General features: G+C 48.3%; 2 protein-coding genes across 4 annotated transcripts in view; one reads left to right on the top strand and one right to left on the bottom strand.

The window, feature by feature from the left end:
• The window catches only part of LOC118702396 (phosphofructokinase, platelet), a 62,464-nt gene extending 61,324 nt beyond the window's left edge, over positions 1 to 1,140 (top strand). For both annotated transcript variants that reach the window (XM_036408280.2, XM_036408288.2), the window contains 2 exons: positions 542 to 644; positions 751 to 1,140. In XM_036408280.2, coding sequence (XP_036264173.1) covers positions 542 to 644; positions 751 to 895 — 248 coding nt within the window. In that variant the 3' untranslated portion in view covers positions 896 to 1,140. The remainder of the gene's footprint in view (positions 1 to 541; positions 645 to 750) is intronic.
• Positions 1,141 to 2,147: 1,007 nt separating this feature from the next.
• PITRM1 (pitrilysin metallopeptidase 1) overlaps positions 2,148 to 15,362 on the bottom strand; it is a 38,210-nt gene continuing 24,995 nt past the window's right edge. For both annotated transcript variants that reach the window (XM_036408247.2, XM_036408256.2), the window contains exons 14-26: positions 12,182 to 12,298; positions 10,395 to 10,527; positions 9,071 to 9,191; positions 8,890 to 8,966; positions 8,485 to 8,650; positions 8,049 to 8,149; positions 6,640 to 6,760; positions 5,872 to 5,943; positions 5,192 to 5,304; positions 4,156 to 4,281; positions 3,086 to 3,231; positions 2,603 to 2,705; positions 2,148 to 2,515 (exon numbers count right to left, since the gene is read on the bottom strand). In XM_036408247.2, the coding sequence (XP_036264140.1) occupies positions 2,422 to 2,515; positions 2,603 to 2,705; positions 3,086 to 3,231; positions 4,156 to 4,281; positions 5,192 to 5,304; positions 5,872 to 5,943; positions 6,640 to 6,760; positions 8,049 to 8,149; positions 8,485 to 8,650; positions 8,890 to 8,966; positions 9,071 to 9,191; positions 10,395 to 10,527; positions 12,182 to 12,298 (1,490 nt within the window). In that variant the 3' untranslated portion in view covers positions 2,148 to 2,421. The remainder of the gene's footprint in view (positions 2,516 to 2,602; positions 2,706 to 3,085; positions 3,232 to 4,155; positions 4,282 to 5,191; positions 5,305 to 5,871; positions 5,944 to 6,639; positions 6,761 to 8,048; positions 8,150 to 8,484; positions 8,651 to 8,889; positions 8,967 to 9,070; positions 9,192 to 10,394; positions 10,528 to 12,181; positions 12,299 to 15,362) is intronic.

The following is a 15,362-nucleotide window of genomic DNA, read 5'->3' as shown; positions in this document are numbered from 1 at the left end:
ACAGTAAGTTCTATTTTTGTATTTCATCCTTTAAAAATAAATCTGGATTTTTCTTTTCACTGGTCCTCTAAGGAAGCTCACCTCACCAATTCCCAGCTGCTCACAGTATGTGCAGTCATGAGTGTACTTGCTTACTAGCACGTACCTGAACTCTTGCTGCAGTTTAAGCCCATCTTCCCAGTCCAGTACTTAGTGAGCTACGTCTGTACCACCTTACTCTCCATGGGGTGTCTCATGGCCACGCACAGCTAACAGCTCCTGTTGGGGCTAATGTGGAGCGAAGGTGCCCCATCATCTCTGCCTCTTTCCCCTGATCCTTGACGGGGACTCACGGGGTGTTCTCCACCCACCTTGTCACAGCCCCAAGGGTCCTCAGAGTCTGGCTTCTGCCCAGGGAGGATGTGAGAAGTCCCAATTCTTCAGTCTCCTCACAGGATTCTGCTCCCTCCCATCAGCAAACCTTCTCTGGCCACTTTGCTGGCCTCACTGGCCATTTCACCTGACCTTTCCACCTTCTCAGGTCACTTTCTGTCCTTTATAGGAAGAAAGTTCGTAACGGATGATTCCATCTGCGTGCTGGGAATAAACCAAAGAAACCTCCTTTTCCGACCCGTGGCAGAGCTGAAGGAAGAGACAGACTTTGAGTAAGTAAACCTTACTGCAGGTAGAAGGAATAGGGACAAGAGTCACGGACAGAGGGACGCCACCGCCTTAGTCACTGTTCTCACTGCTGCCGCCTCTCATCCGCAGGCACCGAATTCCCAAAGTGCAGTGGTGGCTGAAGCTGCGGCCCCTCATGAAGATCCTGGCCAAGTACAAGGCCAGCTTCGAGGTCTCGGTACCGAGCCAGTTGGACCACGTTCACTTTGGCCCCGAGGAGCCTGCAGCCATCTAGGCGCCACCGCCCGCCAGCGATTCGATTCGTCGGACTTCCTGTTTACTGCCCGTTTTTGTAACACTTATGTTATTTATCAGTATCAGCACTTTATGTGAGTACTGTGGACGTTAATCCCCAGTCACAGAGCACCGCCCCGTACCCTTCTCACCCCCGTTGGATCCAGTGAGTTGTCTGCTGTGTCACATACTGTCTCCCGCTTTACCATGTGCATTTCCAGTGGGATTAAACATTTGGCTGAAACTGAGACCACGGGACTAAGTGCCTTTACTTTTTTTTTCAGTAGGCGTTAACCCTCAGGTTCTGGGGGCAGCTACCGAAGGTCTACAGGCAGTTTAGAGGGCAGGCACCAGTAATGTATTTGATAGGGATCAGGGAAGTAGGCTGCACAGCAGCAGTCACAGTGGGAAAGGCAATGCTGTGACATGCAGACCTGGGACCTGACAGGTGTGCAGAGAAGGCCCAGAGTAGGACCGCAGGTGAGGTGACCAACTCCAGCCACAGGGGCTCCTTTAAAAACACCACGAACACGTGCGTCGGGAAGAAGGTGAGCTTCTACACTTGACCTCAGCCCTAGCTGTTCACTGAGGAAGGTGAGGTATGCTACCAAGAGTGTCTGGAGTGAAAAGCATTTCTGCCTCTTCTCCAGCCTCTGCTCTCTGGGGAGAGAGGAACCAGCCTGTGCACCAGCCATGGGGGAAGGAGTCGTGCAGAGTAGAGAAGGCGGATGATGAGAAATACAGGAAGACAACCGCAAAAGAGCCAGTGTCCCAGTAAAGCGAGTCAAACCAATGTTGAGCTCCCCAGTGCACATGAACGCTATGCTTACACTATACTGCAGTCTACTAGGTGTGTGAGAGCAGTATGTCTAACTAACTGTACAAACCTTAACTAAAAAATACTTGATTGCTTAAAAATGCTAAGGACCATCCGAGCCTGCTGGAAAGGGCGCTGACAGCCCTGCTGGGTGCAGTGGCCACTCAACTCCTGTGTGTGGAGTGCAAATGCGCACACCTGTGCAACACAGAAGGCGCTCTGCCAGTGGCCGTGTTTAGGATGTGAGGATAACATGAGAAGTTCACCTTCTGTCTGAAAAATGTAAAGTGAGTAACATATGAGAGCCCTTCAGTAAAGACAAAATGGGAACAAGTTAACACTATTACCCTCAAACACATTCATTTTTTTTTTTTTTTAAATTAAAGGTCTTATGAACTACTTGGCAAAATGTCATTTAAAATAACTAAAGCACAGGTAGGTCGGAGTTGCCTTTTATTTTACATAAATGTTCTTTCATTATTAGAAAGTCTTTCAACAGCTGTGCACCTTGGCATTTAATACATGATTTCCATTTCTTCATGATCGCCCACTTCCTTCTTTAAGATAGAAGAGTTTGGGGCTGACCTGACAGGCAAGTACACACCTTTGGCAAAACTTTAAGATTGATAAATGAGGAAGATACTTGGCTCGGCATACTTCTCCGAGGCCCCTGAGCCATGTTAGCCGTGTCATGAGCACGGAACTCCTTGTCATCTGACGATCCAGGACGGGTCCTTGGCGATCTTCGGGTTCTCTGGTCCCAGCAGAGCCAGCCCGTGGGTGCTCCTTCCGACACCGAGGTACCTGAAAAGGCAGGTGGGGGTGGGGGTCAGACCGTTTCCACATCATGTGCCCTCAGGTTCACACTTGAGGCCACGTGGCAGTACTCACTTGTTGCTCACTTCAATAAGACCTTCATGGTTAACGGCAAAGAGCTGTTCCCTGTGCGCTTGCTTCAGCTCATCTGAGAGGCCGTACAGGAAGTGGTCCAGCCCTGAAGGAACACAGGTGACTGGGGAAGCTGGCAGGGACAGCATGTGGCAGCTGACCCTATTCCACAGACCGTCTTCCTAGGGGGCTGACCCTGACCCAGGCCCCTTTGGGGAAGAGGATGGAGATGAGTGTGGGCCGAGTCAGGATGGTCTCTGCCCCACTCCAGTTGCACTGCCCAGAGCACTGGCAGCTCACTGAAGCTCTGAGAAGGTGAAATACGGCCCCTTTCAAGCAGCAAACCAAGATGCTCAGCCTCAAGGTGTGTCACAAAGGAGGCGGCGGCGGGAGGTGAGGTGAGGTGGATACACATCTTGGGAACTCAGCCCGGAGTTGTCTGTTTGCACCATCCATCCAGGTGCTTGTGTTTTCTACTCCACGTACCTTTATCCGAAGGAGCCACAGGAGCGTCCACAGCAGAGAACACAGACAGCTTGGCCTCGTCAATGTCCTGCTGTGAGAACTTCCCAGACTTGGCCCAGTCCACAGCCTTCGCAAAAGACTGGAGTGTTTCTGTGGAACGTGGATCCCTGGGAGACCCGAAGAGTTAGTTACTCATGTTTACAAAAATTAGCAACAATCACATGCTCACTTCACAGCTTCAACACTTTATAGCTGTTAATGGCTCTACTTTAAGCTTAGTCCAAAAATCAACACTGAAAATTTCAACCTGGCCACTGGCCATCTGACCCTCTCCCTGCCCTCGAAGACAGGGTCTGTTCACCCAGCCTCACACCAGGTTATTAAATGCACCCACTGAGACTTCCTTGGGAGGAAAAGTTGGTCTGAATGAGACTCATGGAGAAACGCTAAGAAAGGTTAAATGAAAACCCTGCTTTCCAAAGGACACACTCAGAATAGTGGAATCGTCACCCATATACGGGCCACTCCTGGAGCGCCAGCACTGTGTCAGCGGAAAGGGCTGCAGAGGCCTTTGCTCATACTACGGACTGTAGGACCGGGAGACAGGGCCTAAGGTGGTGGTTTCTGACCTGCAGCTCCCAGCCCAGACACTAGGAAATGCTCAGAAGTGTAGCAGTGAGGGGTAAAGAGAAGTGCCCTAGAGGCACAATGTGTCCTTTCCCTAAAATATTAGAATGCGTGTCTTCAGGCAGAGAAAGTTAAAGGGCAAGAGCAGTCAGTGGAGCCAGGAGCGCAGCCTCTACGATTCCATCAGCCAGAACACTGTTCAGGTCACCCTCTACTGAAACATGCTTGTCACTAAAAAGCCAGGATTCATTTAAGGAACAAAATTTCCTGTTCTTCCCTGCTGTCCTAACACCGAAAGGACAGTGCTGGGTGTGGTTAAGTGCCCAAGAGGTGGGGAAAGTGGGAACAACCTTTTCTCACGCTCACCCCACTGTCTGAGATATGATATTGAGGATTTGGAGCCAGTGACTGTCAGTGACATGACACTGTGTCCACATGTGCGAGATGGTCAGATAAGAGCTCACCTATACGAGTAAAAGGTGAATATTCCACTATGACTGAGTTTGGCACCTCCACCGTAAGCACCACCTTTTTCTCGAATTTCTGTGTGCAAGAATTTTGCAGTCATCAAACGTGCCAGGATCTTCAGACTGAAATAAATGATTAAAGAATGCAAATTAAAACCATGTCTGGCAAGGAAGTAAATTTAAAAGAATATCAAGTGTATAATCAGGTGAAGACAAAAATAAAGCAGTGGCTTGAATAACGGGTGGCAGTAGACACACCTTCCCCCAGACTCCTCTTAACCTCTTCCCACCACAGGGAGCATGTGAACGCTGCCACCACAACTTGGACCCCACATCAGTGTATGTATGTGCATGTGGAAGGCCCCTGACTTTCCGCAGCATCTTCCCTAGGGTTTCCCTTGGTTGGAGTGTGTGTTTTCTATGTCCCCACTAACTTCTATTATGAATGCTAATAGCTGAGGCCCTGGAAAGAGAAGGATGGTTCTGGAGAGCACTTCCCAAGAGAGCCACACCCAGTGTGACTGCCACCTGCAGGAGTGCAGGCTGCCCTGCTCTGTGTGAGCGCTCAGCCCAGCAGGGGACACAGCCTGGTGAGAAGCTGGAGGGAGAAGCATGTTCCTAAAGACGGGGCAGGCTCCACTCTGCCCACAGGGGTTTACCCTCCATGTGTTTTTCTTTAGAAACTTCTATTACTTCTATGTTACCTAATGAACACACATTCACTGTTGGAAAATTAGAAAATACAAAAAAGAGACAAAAGGTAACAATAATCCCACTACCCATAGATACCCCTTGTGACATTTTCATGGTCCAACTACATCTTTCTAGTCATAGAAATACACATTCCTACAGAGCATGCCTATTTCCTATGGATACGGAAATAAATCCACAGAAATGCTGAGCAATGTGACGCATTTCCTCTGGAGCTAGGGGCAGCTGCGTGCTTCATTCCTCTCCCTGACTCTCCTCTATGTGGCCATGCCCCCTCTTCCCCTCCGTGGAGTCCTGGTTTTCTTGCCCGCCTTGTTTGTACCTGGCGTGGTCAGGGTGCGTGTAGGGGGCAGTTCTGACACATTCGCCGACGTAGTTCACGGGGAACGGAAGCAGGAAGTGTGTCTTCATCTGGCAGGGCGTGAAAGTGGGCTCCTGTGGAGGGAAGGGAAGGCCCGGTCAGGCTGCGTCATGGGGAGTGGCCCACAGGTGCTTCCTGTACAGGTGTCACCTGGACTTCTGAATGTCCTACTTCCTGTGGGCATCACAGGCCATGGTCTCATCTGAGAGCAAGGCGCTGACAATCACACACACCACAAACCCGCAATAAGACAGCTCGTCCTACAATATTTCCGTTGGTCACTGACTGTGCGAGCTTTTCTTTCCTTTCCATCCATTTCTCTCCAGGAACACAGCGAGTTGTCCTCTCTGTGATGAGCCAAACCCAATGCCCAGATCACCAAGCTGAGTACTCGGGGCGGAAAACACTGTCCAATTGGTGGTGAATTAATACCGATTCGGCAGTAAAGTTACGATAGAGGCTTGGTAATGAGACCGCGTGGAGGGACAAAGGTCTGCATGGGCATCAGGATGAGACACAGGACTTCCTGGTCCTGCCTGCCAGCCATGAGGCACTGACTGGAAACCGGGAATGGGCCACCAGCCTCCCAAGAGCCAAGCTGGGCCGGCTAATTCTGGAATGATAAGGCTGTGTTCACTTACTGTGATCAGCTTTCTGATGACTTGGCATCCACTAACGTGTGTGCTTCCCCCACATCCGCCAGGCACAGCTTTCTGAAAATGTTTCCAGGAGAAATGAGAAAAATCCTAAATTCACTTCAAATAGCTAAGATGATACATTGCAGAAAATTCAGAGCTAATAAGTGTTAGGGCGCATTTGCTTTGGCGTTTTAAACATTTTAACTACATAGATTTCTATGTATTTTCAGATCATCTGGGAGCTGAGGCACCACACCCCTTCCAGGTGGGGCTCTGAGAAGGCAGGGGGCAGGTCCATTCAGGGATGAGGGACGCATGGCCATAACAAAGGGGAAAGCAGAAGTCCGTCCTCTGTAGAATGTGCACATTGTCAGCCCCGTGCGTGAGGAGTACTGCTTCTCTACTGACTCAGGTGAGGAGATTAGAGCACTCTGGAAGTTAATCACATTGCCTAGTGCTTACTAGACGTGATTCCTACCCCTACCGTGCGTTGCTGAGTCAGGCGGAAGCCTCCTGGCTGCAGCGGGACGGGCCTCAGGGCACCATTTTTGGCTGATCTCAGACTCCAGTGTCCTGCCTCATCAGGAGAGTGTGCCAAAGCACTCCAGGGACAATAGGAGCACAGGGTCAAAGGCCAAATTAGAGGGTTTGAACTCACTTCTAACTGGGTCAGCACTGGGCTGCACCCAACCTGGTCTCATCAGCAATGGGGACTCCAGCACCGGCACACAGGACAGTCTGAGACCCGCCCTTCCCTGAAGGGGCTCTCACCTCCACCACGTGCGGGCGCACCGGCTTCCGCTCCTTCTTACTTCGTCCCACACTCTTGAGGAAATCTCCCACTGCTTGTTCCGTCTGAGATAGCTGCTGTGGGGTCGCATTCACTGCACATCTGTTTAAAAAGTCATGCATGAACAGGAAACTCTTACTACAATCTAGTATAAATAACAATGAAAAAGAGATAATATATTGTTTTTGTATAAATTATGCTAAAAAAAATATTAAAAAGAAACAGTAGCCAAATATGAAAATATCTGTGTGATACTTTACCACAATGCTTTCAAGTAATCAGAAAGCCTGTCTTATCTTAGGCTTACAGCTAACACAGTTGTCAAGATGAAAAGACAGCATTTCTGACTGTAAATATTGTTTCCCTGAACCTGCCAACACCTTCACACTTACACAGTCATGGACTGAAAGCTGCAATTTCTGTCTAGAAGAGAAGTCAAGAGTTTGCAGATGTAAACTGGTCAATAAAGTAGGAAATTTTAAGTTGTCACCTATTCTCTCAAAAATATTTTTATATAACCCTTCCAAATTCTACAGAATCACAGATAATACTATGAGTTATAGGAACTATACAGTAAATTGACAGTGTATTTTTCTTCTTTTGGCCCTGAATCCTAAATTTATTTCCGTTAAATTACACACCATTATAGTAATATTAACTATATTCCAGGTTCGATACTGACTGCAATGCATTCTTTTCTTTTTTGCCATAAATCTGCAAAGTATTGTTTCATGGAGGAGGAAACAGAAGATCCAAGTGGTTAAGTTGCCTAAGACACTATGGGTACAAGTGTCAGTGCTGGCCCCAAACTGGCAGTCAGTCAAGGCCACTCACCAATCTTAGGCTCCCCTCCTGCCACCCAGATGGTTGGGGAAAACCTGCTGGTGATTCCACGAAACTGACGGGGAAGGAACTGGGACTCTCCACGTAGAACTACAACCTAACCTAAATCCATGTCACTGATAATGCATGCTAATCATTTTTACATTCTGCTCACGCTCACAAACCTGTGGCTTCAGGCCAACTGTATGTGGATGGGTCTGCTGCTAGGTATTTTCCTAAACTATTGTGTAATAATTAATCTCACAAGAACTTTGCATTTTTACTCTGGTCTTGAGCAAGCTAACTGCACTGGGTCTCACTTATGGCTCATTTACAGAACATGGGCTGTTTACTTTTGAGAGCAATATTTACTAAATATTTGTAGTAAATCCACCTCACAGTTCTAAGATGAAATTTTCCTATATGAAATGATTTCTTAAGTAGAATACTGAAGTCTAGAATCAATTCTATAACCTACACTTTCACTTGAAGAGCATCTCTACACTATACTCAATGAAAGTGGGTGCATCATTACTATCTTTGCTCAGAACAAACCACAAATCCCTACCTCATATTGTTGCAGTTTAATAAATGCTTCTTGATGCGAGGGAGCTTTCTCAGGATGGGGCTGATGTCTGTCATTTCTGCGATTCTCTTCATCAACCTCACCTAAGCCAAAGGAACCAGCACATAGAGCAGACAGCCCGAGCAGAGCAGGGAGCCCCTGGAGCACAGCAGGGACCAGACACTCCTCCCTAGTCTGGAAACCAGATGGACGCCCCGACAAGGGAACCATGGCTCTGTGACTGTGTGCCAGACGCACTTGCCTGCCTTGGGGAGGGGTGGGGATGGGAGGGGAGTGGGAAGAGAGAGGGTAGTTCCCCATGAAATTTGGTTAGAGAGTTAGCTTTTCTGAGATGTAAGTAATTTAGTACCAGGTAATTTTATTAGCGCTGCAAGATCTGGCTAACCCAGAATAACCAATGGTCCGCTCAGCATATCACCTGGTCCATCCCATTGAAGGTCTCCTGCAGGTCCCCCGCGGGGGTCAGGGTCCTGCTGGCTCTGATGGATGCATAGAGGTGCCCCGAGTCTGGGATCCCGTTGGACAGCTCTTGAGCAGTCATCTTAACCAACACTTTGAAGTGTTCTTCTTCCTCAAAGCATGGGCTATGGACAAGAAAGAGTATGCTAAGTTTCTGGAGCCCCTCCGTCCCCATTCAATAGCATGGAGAATGTGTAAGTTTTCAGACGATGTACACATCCTCAGAAGTTTGCTAGTCCGTAGGAATTACAAGTAGAATTAGGTTCTGAAATCCAGTCACCAGAGAGTAAAACCTCCCTTCAGCACCCTTCAGACCAGACCTGTGATATGGCCCTAGCATTAACATATCTGCAAGTCAAGGTACCTGTTAAATATCTCTCCCCACAGGTGCATCATGTCTGGTAGGTTTCTCTCGAGGCAGAAAGATGAAAAAAATATTCCCTAAATCAGGAAAGAAAATAAATAATTTAAAGGAAAAAAATAGACACCAGAGAAACCAACCTCCAAACACCTTGTGATGGAGGAACAAATGTCACAAATGTCACCTGCTCGTAGGTGTCCAGGTGGGAGTCGTCAGGGAGCACGTAGGGAGACACGGTCATCCCACCCGTCTTCAGCTCTATCTGCTGAGCCAGCTGCCTGTAGTCGAGGACGCCGCAGCCCAGCCTGTGAACAGCAGGGAGTTCCCAAATCACCAACGCGAGCTTGGCCCCGTCATCTTGAAGTACGAGCTTGGCTCAATCCAAGAACCACACCTGTACAAACCTCTCACACCTCAAATGTACACGCAGGCTGAGTGGTCACAGGCCCTCTCCCCAGGAGAAACCGGGTCTCCCGTTAAGGGGGTTGCTCAGCACTGTCCAGTTCACCAGACACCCAGGCAGCCGCTGCCCAGCACTAATGTAAAATCCTAAGCTGCATTCCCAGTGTTAGGCTTTCAGATGCTTACTGTGTCTTCCCTACTCTGTTCTTCCTAAACATCCCACACAGACTATCTGGTCAAATATTTGGTAGTGCTGGGGGTGAAATTTAAAACTAAGCCTTTTTCATTTTTAAGAAAAGTTGAAGTCATCTCTACACTGATGTTGCTTTTGGTAGAAACATTCTAACTTCTGTTCCTAATGAGAGAAGTAATTTAAGCCAAGCGACACTGCGAGGTTTTTCTAAAATGATCACAGCCATAAAGGACAGAGTGGGAGCCATATTTTTTAAAGGGCAGGTAACTGTGCAGTCACTCTGCAGGTGGATGCTCCCAGTGCATTTAGCTCCTGAGCACACAGGACACAGGGCCCAGTGGTTTACTGCTGTGATTTCCCTTTGAAGTCTCTATGTACCTGGATCATAGGAAGGGAACCCAGCTCCCATCACCTCTTCCTCAGCCTGCCTGCCTCGGCTTCTGAGAGCCAGCAGAGGAACAGGGAGACAGGACTGACAGGCAGCAGCTCTGTGCCTGCCTGTGCTCTCAAATCTGCTCAGGCACCTGCTCACCCAGGACGACAGGACCACAAAACCAAGGACATCCCAGGCCCACGTGTCAGACTTTATTACTTACATTTTCTGATGCAAAACCATCATTCTTTTAACAGTCTTAAAGAGCTTAGTTGCTGAGATAGATATTTTGAAAATATTGCTTATACCCAAGGCTTAAAAATATTGAATGTACTATATTTTATTAAGGAAATATGATTTTCATAAGAAAAATCTCAACAAATATTGTACTCTTTATACACTGTTAACAATGCTATGGATTATGAAAAACAAAATGATTCACTAAGAAGTAGACTATGAATGCATCGAAACGAAACAAACACAGAGAATATCCACCAATGAGATACACAAGCGCGTGCTGAGGGTGCATGAGTGTCTTACTTGGTGAGGACGCTGCAGAAGAGCGGCACGTAGGGCCGGAGCTCCTCGGGCAGGGTGTTGAGGCTGGAGAAGGCCCGGAAGTAGACCACGCCATTGGTGGGCTGGACGCAGTATTGCACGGGGACATCTCCAGCTGGAGAAAGAGGCATTTAACGTCCTTATTTTTACCATTACACTTGTAATCATGCAGTCATTGTTTAACATTTTAAAAATGGTAGTGCTTTTTAAGGGTGGAGGTTTTAAACTTACGTTAGCAAAGAAATACTCTTTTGCTGTAATTTAGACAAATTTCCCTATTGTACTTTTATATGGTAAAATTTAAACCATCTTTAATACTAAAGAGCTCCTTGCTTTTTGAAGAATCAGGAGAGAGAAACATCGTGCTTCGGGTCAACAAATGCCATTCAAGCTGGTCCCCACTGGCCTCTGTGCGTTTCACCTTCTTTACTCAGAGTGGACTGTCATTCCTGCAACACAGCCCCACCCTTCACCCAGCCCAGATCTCTCTCATCCTAACAAGTCCCTCCCCAGGACCTGGCCCCACCGTGAAGCCCCAGCACCCCCCAGTCCCAAGTCCCCCAGGGGGATGTTCTGTGTTCTATTTCTATATCCCTAGCACAGTGCCCTAAACCAGCAGAGAAACTAAGGTACTCACTTAGCTCCCATGGTAACTGACCTGTCCCCACTAATCTACCTAATAAAAGAGAAACATGCTGATTGACCATACCTTCGAGAGGCCCACCAGCCAATCAGGAGTATGCAAATTAACCCAGCAAAGATGGCAGGTTCATTTGCATACACAGGCACTGAGCAGCCTGGGGTGGGGCGGGACCCTTGCATCATCATGATGGTGACGACACAGGCGTTCCGGACCACCCCAGCTGCTCTGGGCCTCTAGGCAGCATGGGAAGGCAGAAAGGCAGCTCCAACCAGAGCGAAGGCAGTGTCGGAAGCCAGGGGAAGGCAGGCCCATTCTTGCACAAATTTTCGTGCATCGGGCCTCTAGTTCTGTTAATAATCACTTAATGACTTTCATTGATAAATACAAACTGTGGGGGATTAAATCAGCTCCAGAAGACAGAATCCCCTTTGCCTGTGTATGCACATGCACACAAAAAGTCAGACGTGGTAAACAGGACAGGGCCTGTTACAAACAAAGGGCCAGTGGCAGACGCTTCATAGCAGTCAACATGATGCTCAAACATGCTCTACACTCCTACACTGGCGGAGACAGGTCAGAGTGCAAGGCTGCCATCAGAATTCCCTCAGGACAGAACAATAAAGTCTCATCTTGCCATGTGGAAGCTGACTATCCACTCCGACAGGGAAAGTTGTTCCAGAGAGGCCTCTGTGCTTCCAACCAGAGCCACTGACAGACCAGGGAGGAAACTCCAGGATGAAACTCAAGATGCCAGCGGCCTGCAACTCCTGTTGGCTCCCCACACCTTGATACAAGGCGCTGTGTGGAGTTTCCCGTCCCTCCACACTAGGCTGTCCCCTTGCCTAGACGGCCGGCCGAGCTGGAGGGAGTGATGGCGGGGGCTCAAAGGCTGCCTGAGCCCTTTAGGAGCTGCACCTAATGCAGCATCACTCACACTCTCCTGACTGCAGAGGTTGGGAACAGAGCCCACTACCCCCACTGGGAGGCAAGGACAGCTGGGTAGAGAAGTCTGTGGTCACTGAGTGGTAGCAGCACCAGGGAAGCATCGAGAGCAGGACCACAAAGTCATAGGGGTGCTCCCATGGTTCACATGGCCCGGGCACCATGCCGGCCACAGCTCACTGACCTGCCAGGGCCACCGACAGCTCAGTGAACGGAATTCTGGGCTCAATGTCTGACACTTTCAGCGCCGGCAGACACGAGGCATCCTGAGCCTTGCTTTGCTGAGTCTGTAATTCTAAGCCTAGGGAGAAAAAGGGGAGAAAATGTATGAACATTTAGAAGAATAATAACTGAAAGATCTTTTGTAATTCATCTCCTCTGTCACTAACTCACACCCACCCATGCTGAGTGCTGGGGTATGAGCACTGCCAGTCCCAAGCGAACCAGACACAGAAGCATAAGCAGCGATTTGCAACCTTTTTCATCTCACGGTGCACATAAACTAGTTACTAAAATTGTGCAGCATGCAAAAAACTATATTGTTTGCTCATCTGATTAAAAAATAGGTATAATTTCAATTCATTCACACTTTATTTGACAACCTCAGGGAAAAAAGGTCAGTGTCCCTGACTAAACAGACAGGTACTGCATGTGGGTGTTAAAAATTCTTGTGGGCATACGGGTGGAAAACAGCTGCTCTAAAGCAACAATTGTGCTGGTGGGGGATGGGACTTTGCTCAGACAGATCCTGTCTCCCAGGTTTTATGCTAGATCGACAGACTGAACTCATTTTTAGGGCTTTATAACTACTGTCCCATCAAATTCACTGTCCCAACTATAAAGATGCTTAAAGCACATGCTCTAGGCCTGCCTACCACTGGTCTGATTGGAGGGGAGACTTTCCTAGAGTCTGCACAGACCACTGTCTGTCAGGAGAGGGAACCAAAGGGCTCTGTGATAACCAAGGACAGAGCAGAATAGTGCACGTGGGAACAGCCTGCACAATCTGTCAAACACATACTGCATCATGTCACAAGATAACTGATCCCCTGTTGTCGCTGAGCTGCCCTGATCTCCAGGTCCACCTCCCTGAAGGTCCCAGAGAGCCAGTGACCACAAAACTAGCTCCTGAGACCGAGGAGGGTTTCTGGACAGCTTGTTACAGGCTCTGCTGGGGTTGGGTCCCAGGTCTAAGCACAGGCTGACCCACCTCCCCTCGCAGGCCCGTCCCCAGCTCTTCCCACAGCACCACGGGGATGTGGCTCCATGTACCTTACATTCAAACCTCTTGGATATCCAAGGCCTTCCTCACTTAGTTTGTCACCCCACCCCAATCAATCAAGTGACCCAACCCCCTGACCCTCGGACATTCTCTATTTCTGTGCATTTGGTCTGGAAGTCTTTTGCCTCTTTGCCTGGCAGGCTTGGTAACAGTTCAAAGGCCCACCTCCCTTGTCCTTGGAAATATCCGCTCCTCCTTTCTAAATGCACAGAAACTGTTGGCATTGTCTCGTATGCTCCCAGGTGAACTCCCTCCCAATGGCAGGGGCTACAGCCCTTCACAGTATTTAATATGTTACATTATAGACACCTCAAACTGGAAGGTTATTTAGAGTTTTAAGTCAGATAATTTCCTATTCCCATTTTCCCTTGGTGCTTATTTTTAGACTGGACTTTGTTCCTCATCCTGAAAGTTCATATGTAAGACTTACTGAGATGAAATAACCATTAAATGCACTAGCACTATCTTACTTAATGAACTCTGCAGTGAACTGTAAAATAAAAGCACACTTTTGTAATACAGGCACCCATTCACTCACAGACAGGTGTGGACTGGATAACTATTTCCTTAAAACAGCATACACCTCCATGGCCAGGACAGGAATCTGATCACTCAGGAAGCATATGTCCTGTTGCTTAGGCATGTATTACCTCGTGCACAAATGGCCTTAAGTAAAAATGGAAGATGTCTGTTTTCATATCTTGGCTATTATAAATAACTAGAGGCCCAGTGCATGAAATTCGTGCACTCCAGGGAGGTGGTGGTGGTGGTGGTGTCCCTCAGCCCGGCCTGCACCCTCTCCAATCTGGGACCCCTCGAAGAATGTCCTACTGCTGGTTTACAGGGATTGAGCCTAAACCTGCAGTCGGACATCCCTCTTGCAATCCAGGACTGCTGGCTCCTAACTGCTCACCTGCCTGCCTGCTTGCCTGATCGCCCCTAACCACTCTGCCTGCCGGCCTGCTCACCTCCAGCTGCCCACCCCTGCCAGCCTGATCACCCGAACTATTCCTCATGCCAGTGTGCTAGCTCCCAACTGCCCCTCTGATGGCCTGCTCATTTCAAACTGCCCCTCCCCACCCCACTGTTATGATCACTGACACCCACTGATGGGGTGAGGGACTAAGGGCTATTTTCAGGCTGGCCACATCCCCTTCAGGGCGGGAGTCCCGAATTGGGTGCCTGGCCAGCCTGGGTGAGGGGGCTGATGGCTATTTGCAGGCTGGCCAAGCCTCCCAGCAGGGACCCTCAACTCCATGGGGGTGGGCCAGCCTGGGTGAAGGGGTGAGGGCTGTTTTCAGGCTGGCCATGTCCCCTAGTGATCCAGGCTCCCAGTCCTTCCTTTTTTTCTTTTCTTTCTTTTCTCCCAGTGCCTCCTTGAGCAGAGACCAGCATTGGCTGGGATTTATTTATCTTCTATAATTGAAACTTTGTAGCCTTGAGCAGAGGCCAGGGCAGGCGGGAAGCTTGGCTTCATTGCTAGGGCAACCCAAGTCTCTTGCTTGCTTCAGCTCTGTGGCTGCTGCAATCTTGGTTGGGCTAATTTGCATACTTGCTCCTGACTGGCTATGGGTGTAGTAGAGTGATGATTAATTTGTATGTTTCTCTTTTATTAGTGTAGATGCTTTCAATATAAGGGTGCATATGTCTTTACAAATTAGTGCTTTCATTTTCTTTGGATAAATACCCAGAAAACGACTGCTGCATCACATGACTGATTTATTCTTAATCTTTTAAGGAACCTCCATACTATTTTCCATTGTGGCTTCACTGATTTAATTGCCATTTACGACAGCATGGACGTATTGAAGAGCATTTTGCTAAACGAAATAAGTCAGAGAAAAACAAAAACCATATGATTTTACTCATATGTGGAATATAAAACAAAGCAACAAACTCTCTCTCTCTCTCTCTCTCTCTCTCTCTCTCTCACACACACACACACACACACACACACACACACAAAAAAAAAATCCCACAAAAAAACACTCATAGACACAGACAACAGAATAGTGGTTACCAGGGAAAGGAGTGTGAGAAGAAGATGAAGTGGGTAAGGGGTTAAATACATTGTAATGAATGG

Source organism: Pipistrellus kuhlii, unplaced genomic scaffold, assembly GCF_014108245.1.
Source record: "Pipistrellus kuhlii isolate mPipKuh1 unplaced genomic scaffold, mPipKuh1.p scaffold_m20_p_1, whole genome shotgun sequence".
NCBI classification, from domain to species: Eukaryota; Metazoa; Chordata; class Mammalia; order Chiroptera; family Vespertilionidae; genus Pipistrellus; species Pipistrellus kuhlii.
Note: the sequence above shows the minus strand (reverse complement) of the source record. Positions and strands in the feature narration are given on the sequence as shown.